At 38.4% G+C, this 23,613-nt stretch overlaps 1 protein-coding gene across 4 annotated transcripts in view; it reads right to left on the reverse strand.

Moving 5' to 3' along the window:
* Positions 1–933: 933 nt before the first annotated feature.
* Positions 934–23,613, reverse strand: part of LOC112155483 (immunoglobulin-like domain-containing receptor 2) — a 27,312-nt gene continuing 4,632 nt past the window's right edge. Inside the window, exons 2-10 of one of the 4 annotated variants that reach the window (XM_024287128.2) lie at positions 21,979–22,308; positions 20,720–20,839; positions 13,430–13,486; positions 11,826–11,972; positions 11,579–11,740; positions 8,594–8,707; positions 3,222–3,417; positions 2,478–3,141; positions 934–1,488 (exon numbers count right to left, since the gene is read on the reverse strand). In XM_024287128.2, the coding sequence (XP_024142896.1) occupies positions 1,432–1,488; positions 2,478–3,141; positions 3,222–3,417; positions 8,594–8,707; positions 11,579–11,740; positions 11,826–11,972; positions 13,430–13,486; positions 20,720–20,839; positions 21,979–22,308 (1,847 nt within the window). In that variant the 3' untranslated portion in view covers positions 934–1,431. The remainder of the gene's footprint in view (positions 1,489–2,477; positions 3,142–3,221; positions 3,418–8,593; positions 8,708–11,578; positions 11,741–11,825; positions 11,973–13,429; positions 13,487–20,719; positions 20,840–21,978; positions 22,309–23,613) is intronic. The other 3 variants (XM_024287129.2, XM_024287130.2, XM_024287131.2) reach the window with 3 other exon arrangements.

The following is a 23,613-nucleotide window of genomic DNA, read 5'->3' on the forward strand; positions in this document are numbered from 1 at the left end:
AACCCACTGAGTAAAATCTTGGTTTTTGTGTTTTTAAAATGTAATATTTAAGATTACATTTAAATTTCTATTTCTTTGTTGAAATCAGAGACTATGTCCTAGAAAATGTCAGTTTTTTTTTAAGATTTTGGCTAAAAACACTACAGGGAACACTTTTGCAATAGATCAAAAGATGATCAGAGAGAAACTTTAAATAACTTAATTTATAATGTGTTTAAAACTGTTAGCATCTGTGTGGGCTTTTTCCTTGAATCATAAAATAACCTTGAAATTGATTTTAAAATTCTGTTGAAATAAATCAAGAATGTGCCGTTAAAAATCCATATTTGGAAATGTTCTTGTAAGTTTAACTTTATTTAACTAAAAAATATGATTCAGTTGTGCATTGAAGCCCTGTAGATAATTTTAAAGAGTGACAAGGGAATTGCATTAAATCTTCACACTTAATTTAACAGAATGAAACACCTGAGTAAGGAAAATTTTGCAGTCACTGATGACTTTTTGATCCAATTTAGTAACTTTTTAGGATAAAGAGGAAAGAAATGTTCAGATTAATGTATTTATTTTGTATGTTGTACTATGTTGAACTTCTTTAAACAAATATTTAATGTGTTTAAATTTAAGCTTGAGATGTTATTATTCTTTTATTCATTTAGTTAATCTGCCTGCTCCTTTTCAAACATATTTTTAATCTACATTATTATTGTGGCTAATATTATCTATACGCTTGTATCATATATGTTATAAAAATTAAACGTTTGAAACAAATAAAAAAAATGTTTCAATGCTGCGCTGCAGTACCAAATGCTGCCACACGATGGCAATGTGTCCCATACTTCATGTTTGTCAGACTCCCATTACCCAATACACACCAGTGTTTGTGTATGCTTTTACTGTCAGTGGTTGGGATTAATTGAGGATGTAAAGTCAGAAAAAGTTAGACAAACCAGATATGTTTTATTGAAATGTGTACTTGAAGTACAAACCCACAAGTGCAGTACTGTTACACATCAGAAACTGTACAGTTACTTGTCAAACGTACAATAAACCTGAGCTGCAGGGCACTGGAAGTATGAAGACTGGAGGCTGCTCAGAGCCACCGCACACTGTTGTCAACATGTAAACAAAAACAAACACATTGGCACTCTTTATTCACAAAACAAATAAACACATAAGACCTGTTTTAAGAAGTTGTTTAATACACTTGTTAAAATACACAGGATTGGATAAATAGGAAGGAATGTACAGAAGTGTTTCTTCATGTCAGACTGTCTCTGAGCGTCTGCTGTGCAGCTGCAGGATGGTTACAGTGACAGAGGAGGGGACAGTGAGGGTGGGAGGCCTTGTCACACAATGAGGGAGCCCCTGCTCAGTGCAGAAGTCTGTTAGAGAAATACAGTAGAGCCACAGGTTAGAGATGCTCATGCAGAGTCAGGGCTTCATGCAGCTGCTGGGTTGTGGGCTAAGCCAGTAAAAGTGTGGATGGAGCTGGAATACAAGAAAAAGATGAAAAATGATCTTTTCCTTTATTGGTAAGTCATATAGTAACATGATAAAAAATGATTCAGTGTTGGGAAAATATAAAAAAGAAAGATGTTATAGTTTCCTTAAATCGCCTGCATTACCTTCTCTGTCCACTTGGGGGCAGCAGAACAAACTGTAAACAACACATGACAAAAACGCCTTTTTCTTAAAGACCAGAAGCAGATCTGAGGTAGCTTTGGTACGATGTTTTTGACCTTGAAACTTCTGGTTCTGTTGGAGTCATGTGTGGGCGTTGTTCTGACTCTGTCATGTAACGCAACCTGATAAATGAGAGGGATTCTGACCCAACACAGAGGGGGTGTAGAAGTGGGTCAGTGGGACAGAGAGTCTGGGGGGTCTCTGGGAATAAAAGAGTGATGACCTTCTCCTCCCATCCCACAAGAGCCTGAGGCACTATTGTATCATCAAATGTCTGATTTTATTCCAGTGTTTCTCATTCTTTTCAACTGTTTTTTGTATTATTTTTTTAAGTTTTATTTTAAGATTTTGTTTATAGTTTTTACTTTTTCACTTAGTCACTTTTCCAATCTCCTGTCTACATTGTGTTGTATTTGGTGTCTTGATTTAGAGACCCACTCTGATGAAAATTGTGTTTTTGGTGGTTATTGTTGGTTTTTTTGTCTTTGTAACAGAAAATTAACTGGGCTCAAGGTTTTGAGGAAGGTGGGCGGGGCTGCTCTGCGCTGACAGTCCCGCCTAATGTTCTCTGCAAAAACTATGTCCTAGAAAACGGCACAATTTTGAAACATTTTGGCTAAAAACGGTATAAATAAAAGAGCACTGAGAACGGTTTTACACTCGATCCAAAGATGATCAGAGTGGGTCTTTAAAGCGTGAATTCATCCCTTGGGTTTGTTGAAAGTTAATTTTCTCAGAACAGTAGACATTCTGCTCCGGATCAGAACTCCTCTGATCCTCTACAGGTAACTCACCAGGTTTCGCTGTCTGTCGTGCTCGTCCCTGCCCCCCTGTAATGTTTGGGTCATGCCTTGGTGGGGGCGCATGTGAGAGACGGTCCGTGTGGGGGGCTCAACCGTCCTGTATCTCTCTGATCTGGGGGGGTCCTGGGTGCGGTACCGGTCTGTGGTGAGGTCAGCCCTGCGGTACCGCTCAATCTCTATCTCCGAGTACGGAGGCAGATGGTCCTCCTCATCTGGACGGTTGCTAGGAGACCGGCTGTAGTAGCTGTTGCTGCCCTTTCCTCTGGAGCTGCCTTTGGAGGGGGTGTCGCTGTCCTCGTCCCCCCTGGCGGCGCCCCGGTCCCCTCCCCGAGCCCTGGCCTTTCTCTCCAGCACGCTGTTCAGGAAGTCGTCGTCGTAGCTTCTGCTCTGTGAAGGTTTGGACGGACGGTCGCTGTCCCATGTTCCCCTTCTCCTCTGTGGCGGCGAGGGGCTGCGGCGGTCCCACCCGTCTTCTTCATCTGGATAGAAACGCCTGGCGGGGCTGTAGTCCCGCCTGTAGGGTCGCTCTGGAGCTTCAGGTCGGCGTCCTCGAGAGTTGTAAGATCGGGCAAACTCCTCCAGCTCATCCAGGGAGCCGGTGCGCCCCCTTCTGCCCAGAGTCCTCCTCTGCAGGTGCTCGGACCGCGGGTTCCACCTGCAGCAGCGACCACAAACACATCAGGAACAGGAGGATGGAGAAGGTGACCCTACGGACAAACTCCTGCAGCACTTTACCCGCGGTCCAGTTCGTCATCGGAGTGGTTGATTTTCTCTCTCCAGGTGCGTCGGCTCTGTGGAGGCGGAGCGACCCGCAGCTGGTCTTCGTGGTCGTCGATAGGCGGCAGCGCCTTCATCTGCACCGTCTGGTAGGTGTGTCTGAAATCTGGGAGTCCCCCATCATGAAGAGAGCTCAGCTCTGACAAGCTGCTGGCTGTTGAGGGGAACAAATGACTGTAGTTTAATCCACTTGTACTATTTCTAAACAGCAGCAAAGGCAGCTTCAGCAGCAGCTCAGAAATACAGAAATATGGAAAGATTTTACTCAGAATAAGACAAACGTTTTTGTATTCAAACATTTCCAGTTTTGTCCTTTGAACCAATGATCCAGCCTTTTCAGACTAGTTTAATGTCAGACAATATTTTCATGCACTGGACTGTATGAGACTAAAGTGAGCGTCTGATTTTTATTTTTTTGCTTCCAGTTTTTCGTAACTTTTGAGGGTAAAGTTTATCTTCACTCTTTATAAAACCTTTCCAGCTGCTTTAAAACTTTATTTATACACTAGATTTCATAGAGAAACCATTAAAATGTGTTTTATATTTTAACCTTAAACTGTCAAAGTGAACCTAAAAAAATCAGACGCCAACTTCAGCATCATCTGAATAAAAAAACAAAACAAAAACTTAAACTGTTATCTTCTAAATATCATCATAATTGTGAGTCCTCTGTTGAGGTAAACTTTATTAGCAGCATCCTCGTGACATTAGCCTGTTCCTTAATATTATGGATTTTTATTATTATGGTCTGTAGAAAAAATAAATCCATATTAGGAGTAAAGACTTTTAAATGCAGCTTTCTTTTATTTTGAAGTCGAAGGCTCTCCTTCCGTTTCCTCTCTGACTTTTCTGTGAAAGAATCTTTCCAAATACGTGTGATTTTTGTTAACTTGGTTAGAGCAGCAGCTTTAAGAATGTAGTGGATGGATTTTTGACAAATAACGAGCGATTTGACATTAAGAATGAGTAAGACAATCCAATAGTTTTCATAAATAAAACTTCCAGAATCAAACTATAAATAAAATGTAGGTCATAGTTTTTTCTTGGAGGGTCGGAACCAACTGTCTCACGGACCGGTACCGGTCCACGTTCTAGAGCAGAGGTGTCAAACTCAATCGCACAAGGGGCCAAAATTCAAAAGACACTTTAGATCGTGGAAGATTCTGAAATCAATAGCTAAAAACGTTGAAGTTGGTTAAAATATTAGCTAAACCAAATTAGCCTAAAAAACAAAACAAGACGAAAAAAAAACTTAGGTTAGCCAAAACAGAGAGCATGTAGGTCAGCTAAACTTTAAAATGACAAAAAAAAAACTGAAAAAAAGCCTAAATTAGCCAAAACAGCTAGCATGTAGCTGAACTATTTACTTTGAAGGAGGGTAGAAAGCACTATACAAGTATACGCCATTTACTAAACTTACAGCCTTATAGTCTTAATGGAAAAATACTCCAAAAAGCTAGCAGAATTTCAGTTTTTAAACTTTAAAATCTTAACTTTTAACATAATTAATAATAAAAAGGCAGGAATATTATTCCAAAATAAACCAACTTAAATATTAAATAACTTTCAATATTTTACCCTCCATAAAATATATTTTGTCAAATAAGTTAGAAATAATTGCAAGATAACATCGGGTCATTAATAACAATAAAATAAAATAATCTCGACCCATAAAATGACCCAGACCTTGACTTTGACTTTGTGTGGTCTTGAGGGTTGAGGACCACCGATTTATAGTAAAGCTCAAAGTGATCACAAAAAGTTTAGAATGTGTTACATTTAGTGAGGCTGTAAAGATTCTTATAAATGTTTTTGGGTGAACACTTGACCAAACCATCATTTTGAAATTCATAAACATTTTTAGTTTAATTTTGAAACAAAAACATCTTAACATTTTCTCTCTCGGTACGAAAGAGCATCTTTGATCAATGTAGATCAAGGTCAACATTATGAATTTAAGCTGAGGATGTTTTCAGGAACAGACTTTCACCGTAAAACTGTTTCCATTCCTGGTTCAATTTAACATTAAAGATGTGAAGATCTCTTCAAAACAAAAGAAAGTTTCTTCTAAAAGGTGGAATTTATGGAAGTCATTGGTGTCATAATGCGCTCACAGCTAGAGACTAAAAAAAGTTGACCTACATGTGGCGTTTGATATGGAAATGAAGAGGCGGTATGTAAATGACGGATCTCCAACAATTGTTAAAGCGAATCTGACCAGAAACACATCGGGATGGAAAACGTACAGTGAAAACTTGAGAAGAAGAGCTCCAGTGTGTAAAAACACAACCTCCACAAATCAGAATTATGAAGTGAATTTAAGTTGCTCTAAAACTGGTTCTGGTACCGGTCTGAGGCATTTCCAGAGAATCTTTAACGATCCTCTCCAAGCATCTTTTAATCAACTGTAAAAGTGGTTTATTATTATCATTATGGTGTTATTAGCTAAAATTAATAAAAGCTGAGTCGTTTTCTAGGAAATAGTTTGTGCATACCGGGAGGAATTTCTCAGAAATTCACTCCGCCCCCTCTTCCCTTCCTTGAAAATAAAGAATCCTAACATCTATATATCTAAGCGGAGTGGAGCAGAGAGCTCGTTATTTGTAACAAATACAACCTTTTTTAAACGGGTTTTGTGTCTGCTCCTGATTCACAACAATTTGAATTAAGAAATAGTCAGAAATACAATTCTGAGCTTAATGTTCTCTAAATATCTCAGAAAATGCCACAAGAGAAAGTTAAAAACACCAAAACTGGAGTTTTCATTTGAGTTGGTTTCTAAACATGTTTGAAAAGATTTGGTGGTTAAATGTAGAATGTTATTTTCTAAATAATGCAGGTATACAGTTGGAAGAAAAAGTATGTAAATCCTTCGGGATTACTTGAACTTCTTCTGCATGAATTTGCCATAAAATATGTTCTGATCTTCATCTAAGTCACATCACATGATAACCACAGTCTGCTTATTAATACAACTTCAACTAGGTTCAAGTTATTGCTGCTAAAGGAGGGTCAATAATAAATCCAAGAGTTTAAATGTTTACACATTTTGTTCAACAAAAACTTACATTTGTTTGTGTTGTATTGGTTTAGGTAAACTATCATGTGACGTGACTTATATGAAGGTCAGAACATATTTTATGACAAATTCATCCAGAATTTCAAGTAATCCCAAATGATTCACATACTTTTCCTGGCAACTGTATCCTATGCTGAAAGAATAATAAAATTGACTTTAGAAACTCTTTCTTTAGCTCTCCTAATTTGAGTTAATTACTAGGACAGATTTCATTTAACATTATGTTGAATAAAAATCAGTGATATTAAAGCCTAAGGACACTTCATAGATTTACAAGTATAGCAAATACCAGAGTGTACTAGTAATAGACACAGACATCCAGTCCTACATAACAACCAAATCATCAACACTAAATATGTTGAAACTAATACACAAAATGATGTATAACTATGTAATATTTTTTTTCCTTGGTGTCTTCCTGGTTTTTTATTAAAGATCTCTAAAAGTACACGACTAACTATGAACATAAAAGCTAAATGTCAGCAGAACACACAAAAACATTGAATTATTTTTTAATGACTTTCAAATACACAACTTTTTTTGTATTATTAAACATGTCCAATGATGTATTGTATAAATGAAACATGTTTTATCATATTAATAAATAAACTGACGTGTGATTGTGCTTCTAATTCATTCCATTCAGGTAGAGATCTGGTCTTTCAACACTATATTTCCTTTCCTTTTTAAACCTCTTTTTCTTAGTTCCTTGTTCTCTGGTTGGGTGTCACAATTTTAGCAAAAACTTGTTTGTGGTATTTGTGAGTATTTAGGTTATTTAATCAGCAGTCACAGGAGTTCTTCCGTCACCAGACCAAAGAAGGATTTGACTAACCGCAGTCTTCTTTTTGTCGCCTTTGTTTTGTGCTTTGTCCATTAAATCCTATCTGAACCCGCAGACTCTGACATGTTTAGTGTCTGAGCAGTAAATGGTCGAGCAAACCAACATTTACCCATAAGCCACCAGAGTAATTATGGTCACTGTGAAGAAACAAACCACAACTTCTTAGTCAAGTCCAACTCTGATCATCTTTTGATCTATTTTGAAAGTCTTCCTGGTGGACTTTTAATTATGTTTAGGGCGTTTTTAAACAAAATCATAAAATCTGTCGTTTTATAGGACATAGTTTCTGCAGAGTGGCAGGAGTTGACGACAAAGGTGCGGAGCAATCCTGCCCCTCCTTCCCCTCCCCGCTACTTGGAGCTTTCTGTTTCCACTCTCTCTCACTAGCTTACAGCTCCTCACATTCCCAACCTAACATTACCGCTGCAACAAGATTGGTGAGCAATATTGGAGCTATGCAGCTGTACAGCTTTGAGCCAGATACCAGATCAGACGAGGAAACGAAGATGTTCATGGATATACTTATGGGAAGCTTGTGGCCCAGCCAACATATTTTTGCGTCACAAATAAGCTTATTTTCCAACTGCTTTTTTTGTCTGCTCCTGATTCAGAACAATTTGAATAAATAAATTCATCTTCTTAGTACATGACCTCCATCATCAGGGAAATGGTGCAAGAACATGTTAAATATAGATGTTTAATGTGGAACACGAGCCTGTCTGAAATCTGGCACACATAAATCCTCCAAAACAGCCTAAAGTTTCAGAGAAACGCCTCCCACTGGTGAGTTTTTTCCAGCAGAGATCGACAGTTAATTTAACTCCTTTGTATAAACCCCTTCTGTATTTAAGGCTAAGCTTTTATATTAACTGTATTTTTATTCATTTTATTTTTGAACCAGTTAGAAGTGAGGAGGAGGAGAGATGTGGATTTGAGAGATGTGGGATAAGAGAAAATGTAAAAAAAAAAAAAAAAAGTGGGGGTGGGGAAAGAAATTGAGGATTATAAAAAAATCAAAGATAAAGAATAGGAGGAGGTGGAATTACAAAAAGAGCCAACAAGTTGCTGGATGTTTATCATTATTACTGTTAAATGTAGATGTTAGTCAAAAGGTTTGGTCCTGTCCACAGACACACTCAAAACACACCTGTTGGCTCCAAACACATAAATGTCAATACAAACACAAGCACAAAGCAGCTCAAATGAACATATATGCATACAAACAAAACACATCAAGCATGTATCATTCCAGTGTGCATACAAATAATCTATTAGTGAACCTGTGCTCATGTTCTACTTATCAGAGAAACAAACAAACACATGACTAAGTTATCTAGTAGAGATGAACTGTTAGGCAAACACAGACTCTCTGCCACACAGAGGCCGGCCTAATCTGTGCACGCTTACGTTTTTGTGCAGCCATGGTTCTGGAGGGAAACTGAGCCAGCTCCTTCTCTATGTAGTACAGAACTCTCATTGAGTTCTGCTCTGGACTGGATGTGAGTCGGTAACCACTGCGCACTGTGGATGTGGACACACGCACACAGCAACACACAAGGACAGGACCATGCAGGGACACACACAACAGCACACACTGCATCAGATGTTGATGGACAAACATGCATGAGGGGACAAACAGGTGCTGCAGCAATACACTGTTCTACTGACCTTTACCATCCTTTAGGAAATTAAAATACAGAACGGTAGGTGCTGGCATTTGAGTAAAATGTCTTTAAGTTTTGATCAAGTTCTGTGGAAATTATTTTACAGTTTTTCTCAATTGCTGAAACACTAAACCCTATCGTGTGAACCAAATCCTCAGTTGTCAAAATCAATCACTCCTTCGGCAAAACCATAAGCTCTTCTCACCTATGAAGACACAACCTGCCAACACATTTTCATTGTGATGCACCAGTGCTGCATAAATGTTGTCAAAAGTCAAACACAAAGAAAGCACAGGTTTCCACTTGAACACAACTCAAAACTAATCACACTTGTGGCTAATGGTATGTGAAGACAAAGAACATGATTCACCATGTTCTTGTCCATGGTGTGAGCATGAGGGAGGATGGACAAAGGGGACAACCAAACATCAGCAGATTCACTGTCTATCATAATCTGAAGATTTAGAGAAAAGAACAGGTAAATACCTTTCACTGACATTATAGTACAGTATGTAAATGTTGACAGCAATTACTACATACTAAAGAGCTGGTAAGTCCCACCCATGTGTAAAACCTCACTGGACCTCAATGAAAAACCGTCAATGCAAGTGAATGTGGGAAAATATGGTCAGGACTAACCAGCTCTATATACTGTACTACAGTGTACTGTAAATAAATATATCTTTCACTATACTGTAACAATGCACTGTAGTATTGTAATGGAGGGTTGGTATAACTCTATTCCATGTATACTTTTTGTAACATGTTCTCTTTTTGTAGAATTTAAAGTGTTTAGTGACTGTTCAATGTTTCTTTTAATTTTGAGTGATTCGGGGCACGATTTCACCACAAAGTTCAGTTTTGAGCACAGGTTGAACTGTTTTGAGGTGAAAGCTTGGCTTTGCAAGAAGAGTCTGAGGTTTTGTGACTGTAGCTTGAAAATTGAGCAGCTTTCAAGAAAAGTGTCTTAACAATTGAGAAAAACTGTAACAAGGAACAATATCCAAAAGGTGATTTCACAAAGGTTGTAATTGCAGAAGATGGGAAAATGTGTCATTCTAGTGGTGTGAGCTCAACTCCTGGGACAAACTGTCAAACCATGTCATCCCCAAAGAAAACAACCTCAACCATATCCCACCATTATATGCAATTAAAAAAAGGCATTTTCCTTTTTTGAGTCTTTGACTAAAATTTAAAATAAAGATGTGGTGACAGGAAACATTCAAGGGTGAAAAAAAAAGAATTTTAACCCTTTTTTCTGGAGGTGTCACAACAGCACACTAACATTTCTGTGGGTGAATAAACAGCTGCACGTCTGACACAGACCACAATGAAAAAAAACAGCAAAATAGTAAATTACCCTTCATAATAATAATTTTGGATGATAACTAAAGTCTTTATCCTTGGCAGTAGTGGTGCCACAAACGATTATTTTAATAGTAGATATAATCACCGATTATTTTTACTGTTTAGTCGACAAATCGGGTCATGGACAGACTAGATGTAAAAAACATGTTAACAATCTTTAGCTTTAATCTAACTAAAAACTATATACATAGCATTACCTGCAATAATGCTAGTGAACGCTGTAAGCTGAATTTGGCCGCTGAAGATGCTAGTGCTGTTAGCTGAAAATGCTGAAATTGATGGTTAAAAACGCTGAAGATCATAGCTAGCTAAAATATTATTAAATGCCAAAATAGCCTAAAAAACTGAAAAAAGCCTAAAATATCTAAAATAGCTATTTTAGAGACGAGCTGCTGAAATATAAGCTAAACTCCAAAATAGCGTAAAAAACCGAAAAAGCCTAAATTAGCAAAAATAGCTAGCATGCAGCTAAAATACTAGCTAAACACCAAAATATCCTAAAAAACCTTAATAAATACTAAAATAGTCCAAAAAGCTAGCAAGATGCTATTATAATTTTCAAATTTACTACACTCTGACTCCATATAGTACAAAGTAACGACTAATCGACTATTAAATTCTCGTCGACTATTTTAAATATTAACTAAATGCCAAATTAGTCTAAAAAAACAGCTAGCATGTAGCTTAACTCCAAAACAGCCTAAAAACCAAAACAAAAAAAAGGCTAAATGAGCCAAAATAGCTGGCATGTAGCTGAAATATTAGCATAACTCCAAACAGCCTAAAAACCTTTTTTAAAAATCCTAAATTACCCAAAACAGCTATAATGTTGCTTAATAGTCGATTAGTCGTTTATTAGTCGACTAATCGTGGCAGCCCTACTTGGCAGCAAGCGCTCCAGTTCAGAGACACATTGGGATGAATCAGCTGAGTGAGTGAAGTTCATCACCCGCCTTTTGGTGCTTCTTACCTTAAAGAACATCACTACCTGAAGATAAATTGTGTTAACATTATTTCCACTGCTGTAACTCTTCGAACGGAATTAATGTAATTCCAGTGGATTCTTAATTGGAGAAAAGCAACTTTTAACTGATACATCACTGTGCAGTATTGAAGTGCTTACATATTTAAGGTAAATTAGCAGATTCATTTACGGAAAAAAGTGTCTTTGTGGCATTACGTAACACTTCACGTTAGTAATGTCTTGGAGAACGCCGCAAAGCCATTTCTCTGCCTCAGAATCAGATGATACTCATTGATTGCATAAATAGTAGATGATTTATGGAGTATAATTTAGGTGTCGCTGGCAACATCTCCGGTGTTAAAAGGTTAAAGATGGTCATCCATCTTTGACACTCACCTCCAGCTAAGTTATTCTCCATTGATGGGATTGAGGAGATCTTGGGATCCAGATGAGATGAAGGTGCCACAGAAACCACAGCAGGAACTCCAGGAACATAGTAAGGAAACACGGGAACTTGAGGAGGATGTCCACTCTTTGCCATCTTTCCTGCTTCATACACTTAAAAAAAGAATCAAAACACATTTTTAGAACAGGAAAAACTTCCTGCAGTAAAAAGCACAGAGTGAAATGTTCAGTAACTCACAGTGCTTGGGACAGCAGCAGGTGTCAGGACAGCAGCAGCAGCGCACATAGCAGCAGCAGGAGTGAGGACAACACTGGCACCAGCAGATCCCCAACAAGAGCAGGAACAAGACACTGCCCAGAGACACGCACCCCACAAACGCCCACTCTGAAAGACAAGACACAAAAACAGGTTGTTAATCAATAAAATGTACTGATAAAAGCACCAAAATAACTTTTCAACCGTTAACACGATCAAAGTAATTCCAGCAGATTCTGAATCTGTTGGAATTACTACGTTGATCGCGTTAACAATTGAAAATTTACGGTAAATTAAAGAACGTGAACTCTGGAGCTCCGGTGTTAAAGGGTTAACCACGTTAACCATAGTCCTTTTGTATTTTATGTTGTTTCGTTTAGCTTCAGCCAGGGATTCATGTATTACATTTTCATAATATTCCAGTGTTCCGAGCAACAGAGAAATGCCATTTTCGTGAGATCACCATGCTACTGCTGTTCAAAATCTACAAACTTTAAAATCAACAACTTCTCCCAAGTAGCTTCCCAATGGGGCTGGAGGAGTAGCCCAAGGAGGAGTTTAAATTCATAGATGAAGAGAAAATTCAAAAGTCAAGATGGCAGCCTCTTCAAGAGGTCAAAGGTCAACAGCCAACGGTTGTAGTTGTAGACTTAACCTGGTGGTGTGTGTGAAAATTTATGAAGATCACTCAAACAGAAGTTAATTTTCCTCTACTGTATGTGAAAATCACAGAATTTTGCACTTTACCAGAAAATGACCACCAAACTTAAAGTCCTGAGGCCATCCCATAATATTTTGAAAACTTCCTTTCAATATTTCTGGCACAGGTTTTGTTACTTGATTTTGAACTAATTTTTTGTAAGAGATTTTGGCCCCATTGATTTTTTTTTGATAATTTTACCTGCTGTGATGTGATCTTTTTTCTGTTGTTTTGTTGCCCAAAATTTATTTTCACTGGGTACTACTGTAGAGTGTGCAAATTCTGGTGAGTGTTTAAATATGTGGCAAGGGGGGAAATTTTCACTCAAAGGTGCAGTAAGAAAAAAAAAGAAAGCGAAAACAATCTAGTCCTTGCGGTCCAGGACTGCTGCGGTACAGAATAATAACCCTTTTGAAAACAATATAGGCTTTTTTCAAGCCACAGGTGGTGTGTCTTTGTGTGTGCGTTTTGGTTGTGCCCTCAGTTCGTGTCTCTTGGATCTTTTTCCTTTGCTTTTATGGCTCTATGTGCCTTTTTTCCCTCGATTAAAAGATAGTCTTTCACACACTTTGTGTGTCCTCAGGCCATAATAATAATAATAATAATCTACAAGCCACCGAACTCAAAAATGAAACATCCTTAAAGCTCCATCAGTGTCTCAAAAAACAGATTTCATTAGAATGCAGGAAGAAGCAAAGTCTGATGATTTCTGATTTGACAAATGCCTTAAGGGTATACTTCATCTCTAAAGGCTTAAGAGATGAAGTATAGTCAGAAGGAAGTTCAGAGTTACTCTGTTAGTTAAGAAGACCTGCGATTGCATTAGTAAAATATGCAGAATAAAATGCCATGCAGAGAAAAGAAGGTGCAGCAGAAGGGGCCATACCTGGCATAACCTCCACATCAAACTCAGGCAGTAGATCATGCTGCTCACCTGTCCGGCCTGCAGAGAGAGGGAGAGCACAGGTGAAGAAGGCCGGCAGAGGAAGCAGAAAGCAAGATCCAAAAGGTGAGGTGAACAATCAAATTTTGTGTCTGGATTAAAGAATAATTGTCATGCACTGTTAGAGCAATTTGGGAGTCGAGGTTTGACATAAACAGCCTGAGCAAACAAAGGAGGTCAGTACAGAAGAAGAAAGACAAATGAAGACAACTTATATCAACACAACGGATGAATCAGAGGAAGCTTTAATTATATTTGTGTCAAATCCAATCAAACTTTATTTATAAAGCACTCTTTGCAGATTTGTACTTTAAAAGTAAGTTCAACCCATTAAAAAATGGGGGGGAAACAAAACAAGGGTGTTTGAGTGTGGTTCCATATTCTTAAAAACACACTTGTTTATGAGAGCTGGACTGAGTGACCCCGCTCCCAAATAGGAAGTACCCACTGGTCCCAGGAAGCCAAAATATAATAGACTTCTAAAGAGAAATAAACAGCTATTACTCAGTCATTCTATTTATTAGAATAACCATTCTTGTTCTGATATCTTTTTTTTAGATGGTAAATCACGTATACTTGTTGCATTGCACTAAACTATCTTCTTTGAAGGTCCAAGGTGCTCTAAAGTCTCAGCTCCGTTCACACACTGATGGCAGCTCCACCATATAAAAAATTGGACCAACCATTAACCACCACGAGCAATGAGGGGTTGAGTGTCTAAACATCAACACATGGGTAGACAAGGCGGGAATCGAACCCACAATCTTCTGATCACAAGCTCCCTGCTCCGCCCCTTTTTGATGTATCCACTTGCAGAAAAATAGATCCATGAATGTCTTTGTTTTCCTCATCAGAGCTGGAATCTGGATCAAAACTGTACAACTGGATATCTCCAATATTGCTCACCATTTGTGTTGATCCATTCATGTTAGCTTGGGGGTGTGAAAGGGTCTAACTTAGTGGTACAGCTTGTAAATAGATGGGTGACGGGAAGTGGGGGTGGGATTAGTACGCGCCAACAGTCCCGCCCACAATTCAGAGGTGAATTTCTAAATGTAATTGTCGCTCTGCAGAAACTATGTCCTAGGAAACGACACAAGTTGTTTGATTTTGGCTAAAATCTGCATAATTATAATCAAAAGACCACTAGAAACAGCTTTACAACAGAATAAAAGATGACTGAAGAGAGCCTTTAAACAACATTTAAGGGTAAGTAAAGGTGAAGTAACCCCAGCCAGTGTTACAGCTCGGGTGCGACGCGGGAGCGAGCTAGCTATGACTAATGACTTCTATTGGCTACGGGATGACTGCAGCTACAGGCTCTGCTGTCAACCTCGCGAAACTCCGAACTCACATAGGTTCACACGATAACCCGCCATTTATTATGATTTAGATCATTAATAGCCCCAACTTCACAAAAAGTGTTGCGACTCAGCTCCAGTGTCTGGTGAAAATTTGAACCCAATGGAACAGATTTGGAGCGCTGTAGAGGCCAGATCGCAGAGGTCGGACGCGATTGTATGCAGTGGAGGTTCCTCTCACACTTTTAAAGTTACGTAAAGACCCTTGTGGTCGCATCAGAGCCGTAACACTTGGGAGCCCGGGGTAAGATAGACATAGGCATGTTGTACAGATTTTTCTTTTTTTTAGCTCACTGAAACCCATGCACTATACAAGAGACCCTTTAGTGCTGGTAGTGATACGTAAGCACTCTTGGTTTATGATGTCCCTTAAGGTGGCTTGGGTGCAGCCCCTCCTATCTACTACCCTCAACGGGCTCAAACAACCTAAATACCCCAACATTCATACATGTCAGCCCCCATATTGGTGCATGTGACCAAGGCATTAAACATACGAAGAAAACAACGTTGTGATGTAAAATCAATTCTCACTAATCTTAATTTATTTACTTTTATTAAAGATAATCTTTGATAAACCTGGCTTATCTGGGTTTATTACTAGAAATCTGTCAAAGCTACACTGCAGTGAGGAAGAACAATGCAGCATGAACCACACAGCAGGGATGATAATTCCAGTCTTTAGAGTTTCATCTACAAGCAACGCAGGGAAGCAGCTTCAGAATGGATGACACACCTGGGGCAGGTAATTGTCTGGGTCAAGGGTATCTGGGAAACAAGTTGGTTCTCAAGACCTGGAATTGTCCTTCCTCACCTCCAACAGTTATGAAGTGAAAGGACTCCCCAGATGAGGGCAGACATGGGGGGGAGGTTGAAAACTGGGACACCGAGCCATTTGAGGACATTATTCCACGTCAGCTCTTCAGTGCAGGTCACACAGGTCAGAGACAAAAGGTCTTTGTGTTTTATATTCAACATAGAGGTCAGAAGTGTTGATCAAAAATGTAGCGTAAAGAGGCTGAGATACTAATGCAAGAGTTGATTTTTTCTGAGTGCTTATTATGAGTCTGGAAACATTGTGATTATGGTAAAGACTTGATGAAGAAGTTAAACCCTACTGTCATTTGGGCATGCATCTACACGGTGCTGAGTAAGCAAGGAGTCAGTTCAGGAGGAGGAGGAGGAGTAATCCTGATATCGCTCATCTCCAGGAGACCGTGTAACCCGAGGAAAGCTTTCCAGCAGTGACAGAGGGAGTGCACGGACTCCAGAGGAGTGAGCAATGAAGGGAGTGAGTGTGAAAGACAAAATTATCCAAACTGTTCAAAATGCTGCCAAATATTAAAAGCTGATAAGGAAGAGAGCAAGAAAACCTATGAATAGCAGCAAACCAGTGAATGGGGGGGGGGGGGTACTTTGACATTGATTAAGATTTCAGAATTGGGTTAAAAAATGTATGTATTTATCACTTTTCAAGACTACAGTCATCATTCCTCCTGCACTTCTTTTTTCTTACTTCACTCAGATGTCAGAACTAACATCTTTATGATTCCTTAAAGTCTTTGTTGTCTACTTAGAAATTTAAAAATGTGCTGAAACAACTTATTTTTTATCTACATGACAACTTTACTGCAATTGTATTGCTCCAAAACATTAAAAAACTGGCCAAAAATAAACAAAGTTGTCCAAGATGGTCCTCTGCAATTTGGTTTGATGTTGTATTTTGTCTTATTTTAGTTTATGCTTTTTAATGAACTTTTCTTAAGTGTGTAACTGTCAATTTACGTTTGTTTTTTAAGTAAATTTTTCTTGATGTTATTGTAACGTTTGCCTGAATCTTTTAAGTTTGTGTTTTTTGATTTGGTTAAGTCATTTGATATCTCAAATGTCAGATTTTTTCTAACCCTTTTTAATTTTGCCAAATGTCCCATGAACACCCAGAGATTTGAGTTTTAGTCTTCTCTCAGTTTGCTTTCTGCCGTCAGATCTTACATGAAGGTAAAATTCTTCCTGTTGGCTTTTGCCTCACATCTGATACTGTTTAGTTATCTCCAAACCTCCAAACAGATGACTTTTGTTCTGTTCATGCCTGGCATCAGTCCACATTTCAGAGCAGGATCCATTTACAAATGTTGCTTTTAAAACGTCCGAGACATGAAGAGCTAACAGCAGAGATGCTTGTCCTCCCATCCTGATAGCTTCTGCATTCCTCTTGATTAATCCAGCCTTATCTCCTGTTTGTGTAGTAAAACATCTCGTGATGCAGCGGCTCACCAACAAGACAACATACCAGTAAAACTTTTTAAAATAAAACATAACAGTTTATATTCAGTCAAATAAAATTGTCTTCTTCAGGTCAGCTGGACTTTACAGGCTAATTTAGAAGCTGTTTTAAGTCTGATATGAGGAGAAAAGTGACTTCTAGATGAACTTTTAAAGCCCAGTTGCTCTGAGGAGCAGAATCCTGTGATAACATGACTGATAATCTACACAGACATCTCTTGAGCCATTTGATAAATGTCTCTGCAGTGTTATACCAGTCCATCACTACAGAAGAGGGAAATCTTACAGAGTTGAACACAACTGATAGAAACTATGATATTTTCCTGTTTGGCTGGATGTCATAATGGGTCAAGAAATGACAGACTATGATTTCATCAGAAACATGCTGCCTCATCTTAGTCAATGTAATAATTAAATGCAAAAGGGCTCAGAAAGCTTCATTTCTGCACAGAACCCCTGAACTGTGAGGGATTTAGGTTATTGGAGATATCATTTTGTGTCTATGAATATGACTGTATATGAGAACTGGACTGAGTGACCCCCTCATCTCTCATCCAAACAGGAACTACCTGATGGCTCAGAGAAGCCAAGATCTATTAGACTTTTATGTAAACATTCTTGCATACATACATTTTTTATCTTGTTCTTTTTTTTCTTAATCTAAACTCAAGTAATTCAAGTTATAAATTGACCGATCAGATTTCTCACTGAAAGTATGTGGAGCCCATGTCCAAAGCTAGAAACGTTTGATTAACAGATTTCAAATGGAAGGGGTGTGGCTTTCCAACAAGCTCACTCCTGATTGGCGAGAGTGGTTTTCAATCACTACGGACGTCGTCTGGCTCTAACATCGCGCTGTACACACTGCAAAAAAAAAAAAAAAGACGACTGAATTGACCTCATTTGGTTGGCGCCAAAAATAAGTTATTTTTAAGACATCACACTCACTTGGTCCAGTTCTCTTATACTGTCAATGTTTTTCACCACGGTTGAGGACATAAACATGTTAATTGTGTGTTGACGCATTACTGACTGAAAGTAAATAATTATATTTAACCTCAATAATGCACTTTTGTGTACTTAAATTAATTTACTGAGAAGTATTTCCCTCGCTGTCTCTTAATACTGAGGCAGAGGGTTGGGCTCCAAAAAGTCGACAGGATCTTTATATCTGAGGCTTTATCTTTGATGTTTAACAGGAACTTGTGACTCAATAAAAACTTTGATCTGGAGTGAGCGCAAATGTGAACCAATGATTGTATAACAGGAAGTGACACCGTTTAAGCATTTCAGTGACATATTGACACTTCACTTCAACAAATCCAAATATTCAACATTAAATATGTATAAGTTTCGAAGGGAAGCAACTTTGTTTTAATAAGATAGGTGATGATTTAAAAATAGTTTTCATTTACCGATATCACCACACTTTGTGTCATCGGTCTTCTCCCACATGCCTTCCTCTCCAAGACATAAAACCACAAACACGAGAACACATCTGCTTTGTTCAGTCAATGAAGACCAACAAGCAACACAAACTGCAGTGCATACGTCACAACGCCGACGTACTGCGAGCTCTTGAGAGCTTTCAGATCCTGGGTCTGTGGAAAAACTGTTTAATACCAGAGAAGTACCAACACTGAACATTTAGGACACATTTCAGACTTTAGCAGTTTAGCAAACATGGATCCAGCTGATTGATTTTGTCCACAATAGGATTGTTGTATCCATTTGGGTGGAATTATATTGTATATTGTATTGTCATTGTTGGCATTTATTGTTGGCTAAATGCATTTCAGGAGCTGCGTGTCTTTTAAGTGGCATTATTTTGGAGTGTACAACGTAGGGAGGAACATAAATCTTAGACCGTGTTTAGATCAGACCTCTGAATGTTATTTTTGTGGGTTCTTTTCTTTGTAGTTCTTCAATATTGAGTTCACAAAATAAATTACATAAAAGGAAGAATAACGACCCTTTTTTATGAAGAACGTGTCAAACAAAGTCGAGACAGTTGCTGCTCATCAAGATACCTGAATGTAACTGTAGCAGCAGCCTGGCTTTTCTTTTCAGGTAAATCAGTATTTTGAGACATTTTTAGTCATTCAAAACAATTATGGTTTAATTATGGTCCATTCAACATGGTGATAAACATTAATGCCACATAATATGAAGAGATCGGAGTGTACCTTCAACACTTCTGAAAAAATATATCATGTTGTTGGTCTTTTGGGAGCAAAAAGGGCAGAAAGTTTTCCTAAACATTGCTCCTTCGCAGGGGTTGTTTTCTAAAAATAACATAAAAGAAGGATAACAGCTTTTTTTAAGGCTGTAAAACTCCTCGCTACACACTTTAAACATTTTTCTCCGATGATCATGAACATTTTCATACTTTTCTGCCTTGTGTAAACTGTCAAAATTCAAACCTTCATATGAGAATAAGTCCAGTTTTATTGAATGAAAACAAAAAACTGATCTCAGATTTAGGTAACTATGGCAAACTAAATGCATTGTGTACAGGAGACAGGGCACGCAAGAGCTTATATGAGAAGATCTACAGCCAATCAGAATACAGAGCACAGTGCACTATTAAAAAAAATAAAATAAAAAATAAAATTGCTCTGAAATCTGCAAAACAGCGAGACCACAAAAGGTAACCTATAATTTAGTGAGGAAAAACCAGACTGTTAAAAAAAATAAAAAAAAAGTATGAAAAATTCCTCAAAACATACATCTAAAAAAATCTTTTTGGAGCAGATTTTTAAAGTCTACAGTAAATCTGGCAGTGCAGCAGCTCCCCCCCTCCTAATTCCTTCTACTTTCAGCTGCTATGTAGAAAAGCTTACACGTCTCATACTGAAAAGCCCAACAGTCTTCTTATCCTCTCAAGTAGAAGACCCACACTCTCCTGTGAGCTGCTTGTAATTAGATTAGAGCAGTGGGGTGGGGATCTGTATGAATGAGCACGGACTCCTCCTGACTCCAAGGAGGAAAACCACCTTCAGTCGGGTTGTTTTTGAGGAAAAGGCTTCGCTTAAATCTGCCTGATTCTCCTTTCTTTTTTACTCAAATACCCCTAAAACTTCCTTTCACATGTTTTGACTGGTTAAGATTTTATTTTCTGGATGAGAAGCCTCAGACCAACAGTAGTAAAGCAACCGTTGCGTTGTGCTTCAGTGGAGGACTTGTACATTCATTTACCAGAAAAAACATGTCAAAATTAAGAACTCTAATGTACACCAACCCCACACAGAAGACGTTTTGAATTCACTACAGTCCTCCAGGCCCCTGCTGGAGAGCCTGAATGATTCAAGGCTTACCCATCCAGCCAAGTGCATCCCTGAAGTGCACAGCTGCCTAACAATAGGGTCTGTCATGGAGGATCAGCTCTATGTCGAGAGGCAAATAGTACTTTGGCTGTTTCCATGGAAGCTGCCATGTAGACATTTGAGAATGCAAAGCAATGGAGACTCCTTTTGTAAATTGCTACCGTTAACATATGTGCAAAGCTTCACGCAGCCTAAAGCAGCAACAAGCAAGTGCAGAAATACAGAGATGTTGTTTGGAGTTTAGAGGAATTCAAACGTGGCCTTACCCAGAACCAGCAGCTCCAGCTGCGCCTCGTTCTTCCCCTCCAGATCATCGGCAATAACAACTTTACAGAAGTACACCCCGCTGTCCCCCCACTGCAGCTCCCCGATACGGAGGTCAGCTTCTGCACAGGGGCACAAAGCACACTTGGATTGATGTGTTTTTCATTAAGGTCAACAGAATGACAAGGCAGGAAGAGTGCAGCGCCTGTAAATCTTTATTAGCCATTGCTTTCAGGAGGAACCTGTGTTAGACTCTGATAAGGATTAACTTATCAAAGATCCACACGTGAACAAAGGAGGTGGTGGGGGGGGGGGCTCAGTCATGTGACGGGTTCCTACAATACTGAGTAATGACAACAAAAGAGATGTATTTAAAGACTCACTCCTGTGAAAATAGTGTTTTTACCATGTTCTTGTAGCATTTCTCTCATGATAGAGGCAAGAAAAAGTATATGAACCCTTTAGGAGAACCTCCATTTCTGTACAAAATGAACACAGTATGTTTTTTTTTTTATCTCAATCTAAATCCCCAACTAAGGAGAAAAACATTACCTGCTTAAATTGCACCAATTTATGTTTTCATGTTTTTACTGAACACAATCGTGTGTCCAGTTTATGCCCAAACCAAGTAATTCCAAAGGGTTCACATATTTTCTCCTGTATATAAAATCATTTCAAAGTACATTTCTAAGTGTTTCTTTATTTAAATCATGACAGATCAGGAGCAGATAAAAGCCCGCCGTTAATAAAACTCAGGTTAGTGACACAGCAACTGTGATGGGCGGACCAAATCCTCCCTTCTCCACTCCAGTCCTGTTGCATTCACTTATATACAAGTAGATCCGTGTACGTCTTCATTTTCCTCGTCTGAGCTGGTTCAAAAGGATATGTTAGAAATCTCCAATATTGCTCGTTGTTTATTTTATTTTTTTGCAACGCCAATGTTAGTTTGTGGTCATGAGGGGCCATAAGCTAGCAGGAGAGAGTGTAAACAAAGGAATGCTGGGATATTATTGTAAGGTACCTCCACGTCAACAGTTCTGCGAATTTCTGATGAATTACTGCCTCTCTGCAGAAAATATGTCTTTAAAAATGACCGTTTTTTTTAATCTGGGCTAAAACAACGTAATTATAATTAAAGGACAAATGGAACACTTTTACAATTGATAAAAATATAGTTGGAGTGGGACTTTAAAAGACATGTGTGGTGCTAAAACATCTGACGTCATGCATCTTGACAAAAAAAGGCTGATTTAATTACTGTTTATGATGGAGATGTCTCTGCCTTTGTAGTGTTCGGCCAGGGTCATGGAGGCGCCCTGCGCCGAGGCCACCACCCGAACCGTGCGGCTGCTGTCGGAGCACTCCAGGTGAGCCGTAGCTCCCAGCTCCGAGGCCTTCATGCCCAGAGTCTCCTGCAGGGTGAAGGAGTCCCGCGTGCGGTCCCGGCAGTACGACTTGTACCACCACTGCACCACAGGAGTCTGCCTGGAGGATGTTTGGTAGTGACAGGGGAGGACCACGGTCTGGAAGAGCATCGCAAACTGCTGCTTCTCTGGCACTGTGACATGCACACCATTACAGACACACACTGACACACACACATCCAGACAAACACACAGAGAGAGTATGGGAACAGAGGCTTTTGTTTAACTTCTTTCACTTATCAAGCGTAAAGCAGATAATGATGGAACCCCCTCACTGTTTTTTCTCACTCATCTTACTTTTAAAAAAAAAAACAGTTAACTATATGTAAAAACTTCCCCTGTGTATCGTCTTTAGTTTGTCCTTCTGAGGTACTGTACTTTGAAGAAACCATGAGGTCTCCAGACAGTCAGTGTTTACTACTTCATATATTTTCTACCACAGTTATTTATGTTGGTGCCTATCAAAACAAACAACAATTACTCTAACTCTTGGTCAAAAGTTGCTTGGAGAATGTGCTGAGACTGCATGTAGGTCAGTTTGAGAACAACTGATGCAGCACAAACAGGCCTGTTATTATGAGAAACTGGGTTTAGTGCAATAGCAGCCAATCTAACGTGCTTACATGGTCTTTAACAGTCTGTTCTTTAGTTAGAGTTACCCACATTTAAAACATAAACAATAACCAAATCAGGATGAAACGAAATGACAAAATCTATAAATATAAACACAAAAAAAAACTGTGTTTCTGTGTTTTTAACATGCTCTTGTAGCAGTTTTTCTGATGATGGAGGACATATATAATTAAGATTAAAAAAGTATTTATTTATTTAGATCAATGTGAATCAGCAGCAGGCAAAAAATGCAAGTTTGAAAAAAAATCTTAAATGTTATATATAAAAATTTGTTGGGTCACACGCTCCCTGCTCCGCTGTATCAGGACAGTACAGATGGAAAGATTCAGTATTGCTCGCCATTTTTGTTACACTGGTAATTTTATGTTGGGGTTGTGAGGTGATGTAAGTTAGCGGAAGAGTGTGTAATCAAAAGAATGATGGGAAATGAGTGCAGGCTTACTCTGCGCCAACAGTCCCACCCACAAATAAGAGGTGACTTATTTTTTGGTTACATAATATTTTTAAGCAGAAGTTTTATTTGTGATGATGAGTGTTCTTGTATGAAGGAACAGACTCAGTTTGAGGAAACTGGAAAATTTTATTGACTCATAAGTTAAATGTAATTTTCAAGACATTTTTTTTTTTTAAATGTGTCATACTAGTCTTATTTTAAGATGATTATAGTATAGAAATAGTTGGACTGTTATAGGGCTGAAAAATAGAGTATATTTGGGTAAAAGTGTATACAATGTTAAATATATTAAACTCTTTTTAAAAAAAAAGTCTATACAATGTTAAATATATTGAACTCTTTTTAAACAAAAAGTGTATACAATGTTAAATATATTAAACTC

Source organism: Oryzias melastigma, linkage group LG21 (genome assembly GCF_002922805.2).
Source record: "Oryzias melastigma strain HK-1 linkage group LG21, ASM292280v2, whole genome shotgun sequence".
NCBI classification, from domain to species: Eukaryota; Metazoa; Chordata; class Actinopteri; order Beloniformes; family Adrianichthyidae; genus Oryzias; species Oryzias melastigma.